Source organism: Medicago sativa, chromosome 4 (assembly GCF_051527215.1).
Source record: "Medicago sativa cultivar Bolivia chromosome 4, Bolivia_mono, whole genome shotgun sequence".
NCBI classification, from domain to species: Eukaryota; Viridiplantae; Streptophyta; class Magnoliopsida; order Fabales; family Fabaceae; genus Medicago; species Medicago sativa.
Genome location: NC_140752.1, coordinates 18545442 through 18562821, shown reverse-complemented (window position 1 = coordinate 18562821; position 17380 = coordinate 18545442). Strand labels below are relative to the sequence as shown.

General features: G+C 31.6%; 1 protein-coding gene, 1 long non-coding RNA gene and 1 pseudogene across 2 annotated transcripts; 1 reads left to right on the top strand and 2 right to left on the bottom strand.

Moving 5' to 3' along the window:
• Positions 1–1837: 1837 nt before the first annotated feature.
• LOC146926926 (uncharacterized) lies at positions 1838–4759 on the bottom strand. The gene is made up of 3 exons (XR_015005549.1): positions 4404–4759; positions 3689–3767; positions 1838–2130 (listed from the first exon to the last, which is right to left on the bottom strand). It is a non-coding gene; the product is annotated as an uncharacterized LOC146926926 (long non-coding RNA).
• Positions 4760–9060: 4301 nt separating this feature from the next.
• On the top strand, positions 9061–10001 carry LOC146926925 (uncharacterized). The gene is made up of 2 exons (XM_085708114.1): positions 9061–9333; positions 9784–10001. Exons 1-2 carry the CDS (start codon positions 9172–9174, stop codon positions 9868–9870), a joined length of 249 nt encoding a protein of 82 aa, XP_085564240.1. The 5' UTR covers positions 9061–9171; the 3' UTR covers positions 9871–10001.
• A 1718-nt stretch (positions 10002–11719) lies between these two features.
• Positions 11720–13174, bottom strand: LOC146926924 (F-box/kelch-repeat protein At1g74510 pseudogene; annotated as a pseudogene).
• Between the last annotated feature and the right edge of the window lie 4206 nt (positions 13175–17380).

The following is a 17380-nucleotide window of genomic DNA, read 5'->3' as shown; positions in this document are numbered from 1 at the left end:
CAGTTGGTATCAGAGCTTCGGCTCTTGAAATCAGGTGTTATCTATCTTAGACTATCTTTTTTATTCTTAAAAGAAAAATACAAAAAAAGGGTTTCACCGTTGTTATTTGTTTTATTTTGGGTCATCTTTTCTTGTTTTATTCCTTCGAATTGTGTAGTATCAATATCATTTAATCTTTCTATTCCAAAAAAAAAAAAAAAAAAAAAGTAGCATTACCAAAAAAGAAAATCGGGAAAAGGTGTAAGATATTGATCTAATTTTATTTGTTGATTCATAACCCTTATTTTGGTACTGCCTTCATTGGAAATTCTTGTTTTCTTTCATTGTTCCACTTCCATCGAAATCCTTGCTTCTTTCACTGTTCCAATTTCTTGAAATTTCTTGTTATATTATTGTTCCAATTCCTTATTGTAGTTTGCATCTGTTCCTTTTTCGTTGAATTTCTTGGTCCTATAGTCCACTTCCTTGAAATTCATATTTCATTACATTACCTTTTATTCAGGATTGTTCCTTGTTGTTCTTTCTCCAAAGTTATCATACAACTCTTGTTGTGTCTTGTTATTAAAAAAAAAAAATCAAAAGTTTCAATTTTTATTTTCTTAGTGCTATGCATGGAATCCAATCAAAAGAAAAATATTTTCTTTACAAGATGTCTTGTGAATGATAAAGTTTGTGGCTTGTATATTGATAGAAAATATTGGATCAATATGGCAAGTACAACTGTGGTGGAGAACTGGGAACTTCCAATACTTGAGCCTCCAAAACCATACATGCTTTATAGTCTCGAGGATCTAGAGTTTAAAGATATGACTAATGTTCTCGTGACGAAACAAGTACGAGTGTCATTCATACTTGGAGAATATGAAGATGAGGTTCTATGTGATGTGGTGCCTTCCAAAACGAGGGATTTGTTACTTGGGCTTCCGTGGCATCACAAACATCGAGCAAAGTATGATCAACACACCAAAGCATACACATTTTCAATTAAAACTCGGCAAATCACTTTGACAAATGATCAAGTGGATCAATATCAAATCATGAAAGGAGAGACCGAGAAAGAAATCAATGAGAGTTTAGTCAATGAGGAAAGCAAGAGAGAGTGAACGAGAAAAAAGAGAGCGATGACAAAAAAAAGAGAAAAGAAATTCATGAGGAGAAAAAAGTAGAGGTGAAAGAAGATTGTAAGGAAAATGAAGAGAACAAGGTGAATAAGGTGAATGAAAAGAGAGAGAAAAATGTTGAGATTTTTTGGCCTACTATTACACTTGTACCTTCATCTAGATTGTTTTGTGTGGTTAATTGTTGGAATTCTTCTAATTACTACAACATTTTTGGCTTTAGGCAACGCCACAAAAACGTGGACAGAAGTCGATAAACCGTTCTCTAAACGTTTAGGCCACGGATATAAGGGTGTGGTATATACGGCCGTTGCCTAAAGTATAAGGCACGGTTTTTGCACTTGTTGCAACGGAATGAAAAAACAGTCGTCTGAATGCATCTAAATGCCACGGTTTTTATGAAAGTTTAAGGCTGCGGTTTGCAAATTAACAATGATAACTAACCGTTGCCTATATGTTTAAGCTACGGAATTAACAGTTCCTTTACACTTTAGACTAAATGTATAAAGCGTTGCCTATTTACTTAACCCACATATATAAAACCGTGGTCTCACACATTTTAATAAAAAAAAATACCGCAGTTTTGTTTTGCATTTTATTCCCTGAAATTTAAACACAACCAATAGGATACTATGCTTCTACATCCACTCTTGTGTCGCATGATAGTCTTTTAAAATTGACAATTATCAAATTTATTTAAAACAATTACATATAAATACTTATGAAAACAATCATTTTTATTATTAGATCAAAGAATAATTTCACAACAAACAATAGTATATAAAGCTCAACTTTCTGAAGTTAAATATACGATATAAACACATTCCGAACAACATTCTTAACTTGTAATCTCATTCTAAAGTGGAAAGTGCTAGTGAATGTGGAAATTATACTACATCAGATAATGAAGCTCTTAAGCTAGCTCCTTGTGCAATAGCATCACAAGATGAAAATGCTAGAGTCTCAAAGTTGTTGGCCTTACGTCGAAAAAATTGGTCAAATCTTCCCACATCTGTAATGCACAATTAAACCAATAAAAACACATTAATTCTTTCAGTTATTTTGTTATTTTTAAGTTGAGTTTGGATATGCGACATATGTCTAAGACACTCAATGACTATTTGAAAAAATTGAACCTTACAATAAGTAGGAATCCAATAACATAGTTTATCAACTTAGTTTCAATTACAAGGACTTATTTATGTCGCTTATCCAACACTCAATTACTAATTAATTTCAAATACGTAAAGGAACAACCTTAAATTCACAATTTCTCGATCCAACACGGGATTACAATTGATATCGACATTAACACTCATTCCAACCTCTATGAATCAAAGTCCAAAAACAAAGCACATACCAAGAAAGGTCCTAATGACATAAACAATTTGTACTATCTTAGAAGCTATACATAGATGCTATATCCCGTTAAAGATGAGCTAAAATGAAGTTAAAGTAGGAATCCAATAACATAGTTTATCAACTTAGTTTCAATTACAATGACTTATTTATGTCGTTTATCTAACACCCAATTACTAATTAATTTCAAATACGTAAAGGAACAACCTTAAATTCACAATTTCTCGATCCAACACGGGATTACAATTGATATCGACATTAACTCTCATTCCAACCTATATGGATCAAAGTCCAAAAACAAAGCACATACCAAGAAACACCTACTGACATAATCAATTCGTACTAACTTACAAGCTATACTTAGATCCTATATCCCGTTATAAACACCTAATGCCAAAAATGTTGTAGTGAAAGTAATCAATCACACAACATTCTCCATTACCAAAAAAAACCATAAATTATCCAACAATTGACATTCTCAGCTCATCAATCAATACCCATACTATTATGATAAAAATTTCAAACAACCACAATTGCAACCATTCATCAATATCATTATGAAAATAATCTACAAGACAACACTACCACAATGTTCATAACCAACACGTTGAATAATAATTACAATGCTTTTGCAACATAGATAATAATTAAACAAATAAAAAAAACTATGACAAAGAACATGAAAGAAAACAAAAGAAGAGAAATATGAAGGTAAGATATTGTACCAATAAAAGTAGAAAGGGCCACACACACAAATAATCATATATTTAATAATAATTAACATTTACAATTAGTATATTTTCAAGGATTAACCCTTCCGGATCAACGTCCAGAAACAAATGCACATATTAAACAAGGTCCTAAATGACATAGACAGTTCGGACTGACTTACAAGCTATACTTAGAGCCTACTATAGGTGTGGCAAAATGACGTTAAAAGCTCATGAAGATAATGTCCTTGTGATCAGACATCACCGCAATAGTCTAGGTCCGCAATGGACCTAGTACTCAAACAACACATCCAAACAGTTCAAACAAAAGTCACAATTCATAAACATCACAAGCAGTTCAAACAAAAGTCACAATTTATAAACATCATAGATTAATATTAAACAATATAATTCATACTCAATTTTCATATAAACACGAAAACTAACAAACAAACAAACAATCATTGTCAACTCTACACAATATACAATATCTTACCCCACCTGAGTACTTTACTGAATCCACATGCGCAACATTTATAGAACGCCGACTCAGTTGTCCCGTTTCAAATGCACGAACATGCTGCTCCAAGATCCAAAACGCAAGAACAAATTTGTCAAAGCATATGAAGTTCGTAGCCAGCAAGGGGAAGGACATCACCCAATCAAATCATTGAAACAAGACGCTCAAATTAGAATCAATTCAACAACTATTTTAGTTTGTAATAAAGTATTAAGAAGATTAACTCATTGATAATATAAAATACTAAATTCTTATCAATATAAGTTATAGAATAACATGTTTTGAAATAGAAATTAAGCTCTTACGTCAAACTCTAAAGTCATATTGTACTAAACCATTAATATCATTACCTTTGTATTTTTAGACTACTCAAATTTCATCAAAATAACTTAAGGTCTTGGTATCTAACCCAAATTCGAATTTAATTACCAAAACTTACATTTACCAACACTAAAAATTTTCACACTTAAACATGGAGAAATATTTTAGAGTTTTCTTTCTAAAATGTGGCCAAGAACCTTTTACAAAAAAAAAAAGAGAATTGAAACCTCTTGAAACAATATTTATGATTAAGATTAACACAATTTAATAAAAAAAATTGTATTTGAAAGAGGAAGGAAAAATTAGGGTTCAATACAAATTGGGGCTTCTCATTTTCAAGCATAACTGAGACATTATCAGAGAAAGAAAACTCACCTTTAAGATAAATGGGTCACAGACGAGTCACAACTGCAAAATGGGTGTTTTCCGGTACGGCGGTTTTGATTGAAAAGCAACGTGATTTAGAGAGAAAAATGGGTAAAGATGAACTTGCTCAACTCACAAAACTGTTTGGTTCAATTGGAAGCTTGAGTGACGAGGAGTTCAAAAATGGTCTTAGCTCTCTGATTGGTACTCGTGGCTGTCGGAAAAGATGTGGGAAAGGGGAGGTGGCAGTCATGGTTTTTGTTTGGAGAAAATGAAGTTTCAGCCTTGTAAGTGAGGGAGTGAGAACGTGTTGTTCTAGATAGATGAAGGCAAGTGGTGGACAAATTAAGATTAGGTGTTGTTACAAGTGACCAAAATAAAATTAAGAGAAAGAAAAATAAAAATGTGTGGCTCACAATTAAAAAGATGGACACGTGGAATGAGAAAGATGGAAGGGGAAAAATTTGATTCTACTATGTTAGTGTACACTAATGGTTGAGATCCAATTGAATAAACAAAATTAAATAAAATGTCTTTGAAGGAATAAAAAGGAAAGTTTTAGAACCAAAATACTTGTTGAGATACTCTACTAAAAATTATAATTCAAAGAGAATCATCTTAAAATCAAATTAGATATAAAACAAAACTAAATAAAATAAATCATAGCTCAATATTATTTCTACAACATGAACAACTTTTTTTTTATTTGTCAAAAAAAAAACATGAACAACTTTTTTTTGTTTTTTTTACAAGAACATGAACAACTTAAAATGTCATAATTTATTTCTTTATTATTTCTAAATAAACTAAATAATTTTAAAAGAGAGAGAAAATATATTAAAAGTAAATAATAATATAATATATGTTTATAATATATATAAATCCCATTAAAATAGAACTACTCCACTATAATAGAAACAATATATATTCTTCATAATTTTCCTTCAAAAAATATCTTTAAAAAGCACAATATCAACAATATTATACACTATAAAAATAATCAAGGATACGTTAAAATTGATCATTTCTAAAAAAAAAAAAGCAAAACTAATAGTGTGTCATGTGAACCAATTATTACATGCCATGTGGCATACTAAAAGATAAAAAATTAAAACGTAAAATATTTTAACGTTTTAGTTACTGTATTTTAAGTTTTTTTTATATCCCCGTGAGCTTAGATCAGTTGGTAGGGATATTCTATATTATATGCAGGGGCTGGGTTCGAACCCCAGACACCCCACTTCTCCACAATTAAATTGTGTGAGCTCTAGCCACTAGGCTACTTGACAAAAAAAAACTGTGTGAGCTCTACCCACTAGGCTACTTGACAAAAAAAAAGTTTTTTTTATATTGGTCCTACATTTTGGTATTGGTCCTTGAACCCTTTTTTTTTAAAAAAAAAAAAATTCCAATGATAATATTATGTTTAATTGCTATTATTTTGTTCATTTTTTCATTGAGAATAATTATAAACAAATAAAATAAAAATGAAGGATTAAGTTTTAATTGTGTCACATTGAAAATAGAAAAAAAATGTAATGATTAAATATGTAAAAAATTAAAATAAACTCTATCATGTCCCCGTGAGCTTAGCTTAGTTGTTAAGGACAATGCATAATATATGCAAGGTCCGAGGTTCGAATTCCGGCCACCACAAAATAAACTCCTATCCTCCCTTGAAAAGTAAACGTATAGAAAAAATTATACTCCTCAATTATAATTAAATTTAAATATTTTATTATTAATTTTATGATTTTAGGATATAAAATTTAATTTTAATTTGCTTATTTCATCAATTTTAATAATTTATCCAATTGTCCCTATAAACATAGCTCAGTTGACAGAGACATCGCAGTTAAAGAAAGAAGACGAAGCGATACGACTAAAGCTTAATCCTTTTTTAATTTTTTTAGTTTTATTTTTTATAATTATTCTCAATAAGAATAATAATAAAATAATAATAAACCATAATAATAACATTGAAAGATTTAAAAAAAAGGGTTCAGAGACCAATACCAAAGTGTAAGGATAAATATCAAAAAGTGTTGAAAGTGTGGGGACCAAAAACATTGGAATATTTTAATTTAAATTTTGTCTTTTAGTGTGCCACGTGGCGTGTAATAATTGGTCCACGTGGCACATAGTTAGTTTTTTTTTTTTAAAATGAACATAATAAAAGGACCAATTATAACTTTTTTACAAAGTGTAGAGATTAATGTCAAAATATGATGAAAAAATAGGGACCAATGACATATTTAAGCTTAAAAAATGTTTACAAGGAAGATTTGCAGGCCATGAAATAATTATAGCCCACAAATTACAAATGTTATATGCAACAGTTATTACATATAGCATAATATTTAATAAAACTGTGGTCAGAAGGAGTTTACGCCGCACTTTGATAGATGCAGCTTATTCATAAAATGAATAGCCACACTTTTAAGTCGTGGTTTGAATAGCAACATGAATATTCCGTTGCCTAAAAGGAATAGGCCACGGCTACTCTTTTCCCACGGTTATAGATTCGTGGAAATATCAGAATAGGCAACCGTTTTCAGATGGTTAACAAACAAAGTATAGAAACCTATCAACGTATAGAAATCCGTGGCTTATTACCCCTTTAACCAACGGTTTTTCAGCCGTGGCCTAAAGATTCGTTGCCTAAAGCCAAAAATGTTGTATATTTTTCAATATACTAACCTTTCTTCTCTAAGTCGTGAAGGCAATCAAGTGAATGAAGAAGATCTTCCTCAAAGTGTAGGAAACAATTATGAGATTTGGAAATATGCTTATGTCCAAGAATCAAAAGGAGAACAATTTCCACACAACTCACTTCCATTTTATACTGGTTTGGATTTGAGGACAAATCCTCTTGAAGAGGGGGAGAATGATGAGATTAAGAGTTCACTAAGCATGTGGAAGGAAACCTATAAAAAATTCACATGACAAGAAGCATTAAAAGTCCAATTTTCATCATTTTAATATGTAATTTTCGTTTTTTATTTTGGGTGAATTTTTAGATGGTCTTTTGTATTCTCCTAGCCTCTCCAAATGCTTCAAAGTAGTGCTCTAAGTTATTATAATGGCTAGTTGGAATTTTAAGCATGTTAGTGCCCATTTTCTAGGTAATAAACATGCACTTATCAATGTATTTGGTAAATGCATGGCAGTGGAAATTTATCTTTAGTATTCCAAGCCTATGCTATAAATAAGAAGCTCATGTAATTCAAAAATCACAATTGGAAGATTAATATATTAGGGTTTTCTCCATTGTGAGAGCTTTTCCTTTTCTTGTGTCAAGAACTTTTATAGTGTTGGTTCTACCGGCAGGTCGCGGTTAGGGTCACGCTTTGTTTGATAACTTTGGTTCTACCGGCGGGTCGCGGTTAGGGTCAAGTTCCTTATCTGATAACTATGGTTCTACCGGCAGGTCGCGGTTAGGGTCAAGTTAACTGTTTTCAAGACGGTCCTATCGGTCACGTATCAGTAACTGATACGTGACCGATAAGACCGTCTTGAAACAGGCAAGGAACTTGACCCTAACCGCGACCTGCCGGTAGAACCAACACTATAAAAGTTCTTGACCCAAGAACAAAGAAAAAATTCTCACAATAGAGAAAACGCAAATATATTAATCTTCAAATTTGTGATTTGAGAATTACATGAGCTTCTTATTTATAGCCTATGCTTGGAATACTAAAGATAAATTCCCACTACCATGCATTTACCAAATACATTGATAAGTGCATGTTTATTACTTAGAAAATGGCCACTAACATGATTAAAATTCCCACTAGCCATTATAATAACTTAGAGCACTACTTTGAAGCATTTGGAGAGGCTAGGAGAATACAAAAGACCATCTAAAAATTCACCCAAAATAAAAAAACGAAAATTGCTTATTAAAATGGAGAAAATTGGGCTTCAAGTTGGGCTCAAAGCATCTTGATCCAATTGTAAGAAAGTGACCCAATTTGGTGCAGCCTCTGATGCATGTTGAATTTCTTTTTCATTGATCTTTATGATTAAGCCTTGTAATGCTTGATTCATCCTCTTTGACTTGGACTTATTCATAGGACCTCCTATTCCATTCAAAGGATCTCCGGATGGGTTGGTCGCATCTCTATCATTCCCTCCCTCTTCGAAAGGATTCGTCCTCGAATCTGATCCGTTACCTGCGTCAAACAAAGATAGATCAGCTACAAATTTGAAGATTAATATATTTGAGTTTTCTCTATTGTGAGAATTTTTTCTTTGTTCTTGGGTCAAGAACTTTTATAGTGTTGGTTCTACAGGCAGGTCGCGGTTAGGGTCACACCCTCCAATACCATTTAATCCAAATTGTCCTCATCTTTTTTCGAACAAATAATATCCCATTTAATCCAAGATATTTTCCTATTATCCTCACTTCCCTCCGAAAAAAAGCATTAATAAAAGATTCAATAATAGAAATGATATCTGAGAGAACCTTGAAGAACGAAAGAAAGTAGATCAAAATCGAGGACATGACAGATTTCAGAAGCACCAACCGACCTTCCATAGATAAATTGTAATACGCGTGTTGAAGGCTTGTAATACTCCAATGCCCATTTTTCAATTAGAACCCTCCAGATAGACACTTAAATCCATTGATTTTTATCGTTCGAATGTCTTCCTTTCTTATCTTTCGCTCGACACAATCAACCCCTTTTATTACTTCCAGAGGCTGATCAAAAAAATTATTTGAAACTCTTTTTATAAGTGATTTTTAGTTTTGGAGTATTCTCAGTAGGTAGGTATGGATACACAGAAAAGCCAAGCTGATCAAAAGCCAACTTCGTGTAGAAATAAGAAGAATGAAGAAGCCACTTTCATTGAAGATTTGAAAGATCACATTGATGAGTTCATTCATGCTTCTATGGATGAACACAAAACCTGTTTTCAGAAAACAATTAAGAAGGTACGGTATATGTTTTTTGTATGATTACTTTCTCTATAGATAATTATATCAAAATATGTCAAATATTATGTTTTCAATGACATATAATAATAGTTAGTCCTTAAAAAAAAATAGTTAGTTGTTAAATTAATATTTATTTATTCCTCTCGTTTGAATCTAGGGTCTCCAACACTTTATCGTCTGGATCAAATCAGTTGAGTTATCTATTCCCATATAGTATGCCAATTGTGCTCTTAATATCTTAATAATATATAGTATGCCAATTGTGCTCTTAATATCTTAATAATAGATGACAAAACGAAGTATTTTATATACTTTAGAGACTTATTGTTATATAAATATAATTTAATGACTAAATTGAAGATTGGTGCATAATTTAATTAAATTGATAGTTTATTAATTGTTTTCCATCTCCTGATTTTGTGTTAATGTTTCTTTTGTCAATTTCAGATGTTTGGTTTGTCTAAGGCTGTAGCGAAGAAGAACTCCGATGGAGTTGAAAGTTCTCTGCCTTTTCAGACAACTCTGCGAGATTAGTTATGTTGGGATTTAAATAAATGCAGAGAATCTGTTTAATAAAGCTTTTTTTACTTTATTTTATTCTATTCCTTCTGTAGGTTATGTTTTATAGAAGATAGTTTTCCTATACTGTTATTGATAAAGTTGTATAATTCATCTCCCCTAACAGGTGAAACTTGTATTGGAATTGGAATTTCATGTCGGCGAGTGTTTTTCTTTTAGTATTAGATGTATGTGTTTGAAAATTTTATTTTTTGAGCTAGCGTTTGAGAATGAGATCTAAATTCATTTTACAAAACTTATGTTTCATAATCTTTACCTTCAACCCAATTTTTCTCAAAGATCGGTTTGTAGTTCGTTTCAATCTATAATTGACGAGAATACCACTAATAAAACATAAGATAAACACCAAGACAAATACCACTCCATTGCATATTAATCAAGTCATTAATATGCACCTATAATTTATTACTTATAATAATTCTATGTCTAATTTTTCCAACATAATCATGTTGATGTGTCAAAATTTCATAAAAAAATTAAATATTGTATGCATATATTTCCTCCATCTTTATTTTTTTATTTTTTTGAAAGAATTTCCTCCATCTTTATATATAGGCACATTTTTAAGAAACAAAATTGTACAAATATAAGTATTATTTAAAATTTCCAGACGTATTTAATACATTTTTTCAAATATATTTATAATTAATCTGTATTTGACTATGAAAAATTGATATCTAATATATTTATACACAAATTAAAATTTATTTATAATTATACATAAATATACACATTAATTACAAAATTGAATTTATTTTGGACAAAAAACCAATTATTTTTAATATTTGTAAAAATCCGCAAATGAGTTTATAGAAAGAGATTATGTGGGTATATGTATGTGTGTTGTGTTAATTATACCAGGTCTGTTTGTGCTTTAGGTTTCCCTGCTCGTGGGCTCTATTGTGGCGGGTTGGGATCGATGTGGTGTAAATTCATTTATTAGTGAATTCGTTCCAACATATGCATGATCTCTAGTTTGACAAAGTTATTAACATAAAAATGTATTTGTTTTAACATTTTGATCAAGAAATAAAATTCTTATCATCATAGTGTAATTCTCGACTTTCTTCTCTAATTTAAATGGTGTTGTTAAATAAACATCATTATTTATTAAACATATTATGGTTTTTTGTAAAGTTTCATTTAGACTGATGTTATGTTTCCATATATTTTCTTCCATTCAAGAATCTAACATATATTACTCTTTAAAAAGCTACATAACTTATTAAAAATATAGATAAATAAATAAGTAAATTCAATAAAATTATTGTGCAATATTATCTTATATTCTTTATGTTTTGTACATAAATTAATTGTTGCATAACCCAAGTGATGTTCATGGTGAAAAACTTCAATTATTAATTAGAAGGTCATGTTGTTGTGAAACATGAAGTTTTATTAAAAAAAAATGTATCCTATTTCTTACAAAAATGTATGTCAATATAGAACTAAAAATTATTGCATGTTCTATTATAAAATTTCATACGATTTATATTATGACTTAATCTCTCCAACACGTGAAACTTTCATTAGTGTCAAATTGACCTTATTAATTTCAATAAGCATTTTGAAGTATAGGTTATAAATTAAAAAGTGTTAAAATATTAACCCTTCTTTTTGTGACACTTTCGCTTTAGTCTTCAAAAAATCAAATCCATATATATATATATATATATATATATATATATATATATATATATCATTCCATCAAATAAAAACCTTTGACAACCCATCATAACAACTAGCTATATATTTTCTCACTACACCAATAAGAAAATGAAAATTATAAACAACAACAAATATATAATAAAAACAGGAAAATCCAATATTACAAAAACACCCACAACAACAAACCAAAAGTCATTATACTACAATATTTTGAGCTAAATTAAAAACATGAAATAATCAAAAAAAAGTAAAAGTACTAGCATCAACACCCCATCACAGTACAGTTCTTTAAAAATCCCCCCGATTGCTTTCCAGCAAGCCGATTCCATTGTGGTTCTCCTTCATTTGGGATCCAAGCATTGATTTCCATCGTGATTCCACCATGAAGAATAGGACCACCAAGAAATAACAGTTGATCACCACATGCTCGAAATGCTAATCCCCAACCATTCCTTGAGGTAGCTTGCTCGGGAAAGCTTCCAATGATGACCCAAGAGTTGTTGTGTATATCATACTTCTTTACTTCTTGTTGTCCATAATCAGCAGCATACAATACATTTTTTACAACTGCAATCAAAGGAGGTGACCCAAAAGAAGGTGGTGTCTCAAACACTCCAGTTCGTATTGGGAACATGTTGGGTATTTCACGCCATTTTTTTGTCTTCATATCAAACTCCTCGCCACATGTAAGCTGTGTTTTTTTGTCAGCTGCTATCCCACCAAGGACATAAAATTTTCCATCCATGAATACACTTGAACACATTTTTCTTGCTTTATTCATGTTTGGAAGGGTCTCCCAATTTCCCGTGTCTGTGTTATAGAGCTCAGCAGAGCTCAATATGTTGCCATATGGATCACAACCACCAGCTAGTATTGCAATATCTCCAAGACTAGCCGAACCAAACAAGCATCTTGGAGTATTCATCATTTTTCCAACTGACCACATATTTGTTAGAAGGCTATACTTATGAATGATAGGAGCCATTAATTCATTTCCAAAGACGAGAAGCTCGGTACCAACAGCCAACGATTCCTTATCAGACAACATAAAGCATTCGTCACAAGTCATTTCAGGCAAATGTATCCATCGACTACGATTTGGATCAAAAGCCTCCCATTGAAGGTCTTCACAAGAGAAGTAAACCCAATGTTCTACTATGCCCGCTTTTCTCCTTAACTTATACAGTTCCCCGGATCTAATTAGCGATCGAAAGCTCTTGTTCAATGCAGCAATTGAACCATAATCAGATCTTGACAATCGAAGAAGACAATGGATTGATATATCTCGACTGAGATGCTCACTAAGCAAATTGGAGTCAGAAACCATAATGGCATACCTTTTTCCATTCCCATTGTCTATGGAATGGACTGGAAAAAAGGCATTATTTTGCATATCCTCTTGTTCATTCTTCGATTTTTCCTCTTCCTTGAGATCATCTACTTGTTTTTCTGACTTTTTTGGCATAGCCTGCTTTTCATCTACATCTGGTTGATTATTATTGCTGGGAAGATCCATCAAGTGATGAGCTTCAAAATCCAACTAGTTCTCTTACTTATATGAGTTTGGGATTAAACACACACTAGCCCACACAGAAACCTAATTAATCATGCATACAAATGTCAAAGAGTAAAGTACAATCAACAAAAAATATTGAACAGTTTCCATCAACAAACAATTTTTAATTCAAATGAAGAAGAAATTTCAAGTTGAATCATAAATTGATGCTTTATGGGTACAAAACTTTCACACAATGATCACAAACATGGAAGTGAGTATCTAGTTTACGATACCATTTTATAAAGAATGATAATAAAAAATTAAGATTTAATGTTCTAAAAACTTATGATTTTCAAAGTCAAATATGCATAGGTTACCTTATAATTTAAATCAAAATAAATTAAAATGTAGCATATCCAAATTTAAGGTCTACACCATTCCATCAACAATCCTTAAAAAAAGTATTTATTCCATCAACAAAATAGCTTTTTGAGAAAGGATCCCTTGTATGTAGAATTTGCTTGAATCTCACTCCCCTATTTCTACACGATTATTTGTACTGAAAATTGAACAAAAGGATTACCAAGTAGGAAAAAGAAAACCCAGTTGAAAAAAATCAGATCAAAATAAAATGAGAGCACAAGAACAAAAACTTACGAATTTGGAAGAACTAGAAAGTTAGTTCTCTATCTACAACTTCTCTATTCTCCAGATAGTATACACTCTCTCGTTAATAATTTATATTTGAGAGATCATATTGTCTATGTGTCAATATTATTCTTTATTTATAGTTAAAATAATATGAAGTTATATTTCAAAGAAATGTATGAACCTATGGTGTACGAAAACCACATAGTGCAAACCACTAACGTCTGTTACTTGAAAATATTGTGAACTTGAGATTGGAGCCTAAGTAAATTCAAGCCCGTAACGTCCGTTACTTGAAAATATTGTGAACTTGGTTCATTGTATAGAAACTTTTCTCTTTTAATTTACTTTATTTTTTGTTTTTTATTTCTTTTCCACCACATCATCTCGATTAATTTTATTTAAACTTTTTTGTCTTTTTCTCGCCTTCAACTTTTTTCCTAACTCAGCGTAATTTGGATCTTTGACCTCTAGTAGGTGGTCTAAGGTATCCAACAGTAAAATCCCTCAATGCGACTAATCCGCAAGGTGACAATGGATCATCCACTTTTTCACATGGGTTAGACTACCTATTAAATTATTCCTTTTCATTGGGAAGTGCTATTTTACGAACTCTCTCAAAACTATGCTTTTTTGAGAAGCTCCCAACACCATGTCGGTGTTTTGTTTTTAAATTTCAACTATAAAGAAATAAGAGTAATTATGAAGTTTTCTATGGGTAGCCTTTGTTCAAAGCCCATTAAATTTGATTTTACCTTTAAATTTACATTTATTCTATGACATTATCTTACTTTTTCAATGAATCAAGTATTGGAAAGTCCATGTTTCTTTTATTTTTTGCTTTAGGCTTATTTACACATACCAAGAAAACTAATAAATATTATTATTTTTGATAAAATGTTTAATTTTTTTAATACTCTTAGTATGTTTGTCCCATTTCACTTACTTCCTAGGCTACAATAAATAATTAGGAGTATTGTTGACAAACAATTGCTAATGTGTAATAGAATGTTGAAAAAGACAAAAAATATGAATTATTTTTCTTCTGAAAATCGACAATTAAGATAGAATAGAGGGAGTATTTATTAATTCAAAAGATAATACATAATTAATATGTTATAGAATATAGTATATTTTTTATGTGATGAAAAATAAAGTTATTCTAGAAACTATAAAGAAGGTTATTACTTCAAAAATGAATTGGTATAAGTGGGAAAGGATTTGGTCATCTTAAGTAGATGATCATGGATTTGATCATTGACTCCTGTGTATGGTAATCTAGAAAAAATAGTGATTGATTATTAGTGTAACTTTTTACTTATAATTACTCATGGAGAAATTCTATTTTCCTCTTTTTATATAATTAAGATAATTATATTATAAAAATTATTTAAATATAATAAGTTATTTTAATTTAACAAGAACGTTTGACTACTTTAATATAAATTTTGACCATACAAGTAATAGCAATCCATTAAAAAAACTTATAGCAATAAAAATATAAAATATTCAACCAAAATAGTAATAGCAATCCATTAAAAAAACTTATAGCAATAAAAATATAAAATATTCAACCAAAATTGGGATTAATGTATTTTTTTGGAATAAGAAGTTAACAGAAAGAAAAGAAAACAAAAACCAGTTAAAAACTAGTGTCTGTGATACATCTCTCGTCGGATATCAGCCTAAATCAGCGGAAGAGAACCCTCTAGTGGCTCCAAAAACTCATGCCAAAACTCAGGTCTTGCAGCTCCTAATTTAGCCACGAAATCTGCAGACGAATTTGAATCCTTCACAGAATGCTGTAACTGAACACTCCAGCTCCTTTTGCAGCAAATCCTGCACATTACTAATGGTTATTTGCACTAAACGCACCTTGTTTGAGCCATATGACTATAGAATGCTCCCAATAAAATTTAATATTGTCAAATCCAAGAGCAAGCCAAGGATTCTTAACAAACGTACAGTCCCGAAAACAGTGCATGATACTCTCACCACTATTGAGGCGACTTAAACAGTTGTTAGTGTTTCACATAACTCTGTTATGCAGCAACAACAGTGTAGGAACAATATCATGGCAAACTGTCCAATAAAGAAACTTAATCTTTTCAGGAGCAACTAGACGCCAAATCCACTTCAACAATCCGATCTCATCCTCGCGAGCGTTCAACCTCAGAAGCCACTTATACCCATCTTTCATTGAATACACACCATCCATATTACCCTTCCAAGTGAAGCCATCCATAATCTGATCATTCAAATACACAAGGGTGCCACTAATAGCCTCGACTATAGGAGAAGGAAGTTGGGTGTACTAACGATTCAACACCCAAGTATCATCTTAAATCACATAAGATATTATCAAGTGAACATCATGAGTATCAACATATAAAACTTGCTCACACGGCTTCCCAAATTTGGTCCATGGTGCATACCAAAAGGAAGAAGACCCATATCTCAGTCTATAATTGAACCCATTCAAAAGTGTTTCCTTTGCTTTCATAATAGAATTCCATACAGTGGAACCTAGGGTTGTGGGAATATAAAGAAAGAGCTTGTCATTAACATACTTGTGTTGAAGTAGAGAGACCCATAACTTATCTGAATTACAATGAATGTCCCAACCAGCTTCCCAAGCATAGCATATTTGATTCGCGAGCCCTTCGAATACCCTAACCACCTACTTTCCAAGACCTGGTGATCTTATCCCATCCCACCAGATGCACACCCTTATCCTTGTTCCCCTTCCATAAAAAACTATGTGCATACTTATCTATTTGCTCACAAATAGAAGAGGGAAACAAAGCAATCTGCATGTAATAGCAGGAAACTGAATTCAACATTCATTGTACTAGGGACAATCTACCCGCCTTGTTCAAGAGATTGTTCTTCTAGGAAGCTAATCTCCTATGAACTTTATCAATTAAAAACTCATAGTCACTCTTAGCCAACCACCCATGAACCATATGGAACCCAAGATACTTCTTCGGCGAAGAGGTTTTCCGTATTCCAGTTGTAGAAACCTTCGATTCAATCCTACTTCTTCTAGTGGTAGCTGAAAAGAAGGCTCTCGATTTTGAGATATTAACTTTCAACCCTGACATATTTGCAAAATTTGTCCAAATTCCTTCCATCATGACAACCTAAGATCTTGTTGCCTTAGTAAACAAAAGAACATCATCCACATAAAATAAGTGGGATAGAGTCGGCCCATTGCGAGATATGTTCACCAGCTTCCAATGATTTAACTCCACTGCCTTCAAAATATCATGGGATAGAAACTTCATACAAATCACAAAAAGATAAGGGGAGAGAAGATCCTCTTGATGCAGGACACAACTAGGAGTAAAAACAGGTAACCTTGTGCCATTCCAAATGAGTGAGAGACTTGAAGCAGTCCACAATGCATAACTAAATCAATAATAATGGATGGAAAACCAAATTGTTGGAGACAACTCCATAGGAAAGACCAACTAACATGATCATAAGTTTTCTCAAAATCAATTTTACATACCACACATCCCTTCTTCTTCTTCTTCTTCTTCGATTTACGCATCAAATGAACAACTTCTTGCAAAATAACAGCATTACCCGTTGTACCCCTACCAGGGAGAAAACTACTCTGTTACAACCCAAATATTTGGTCTAGGA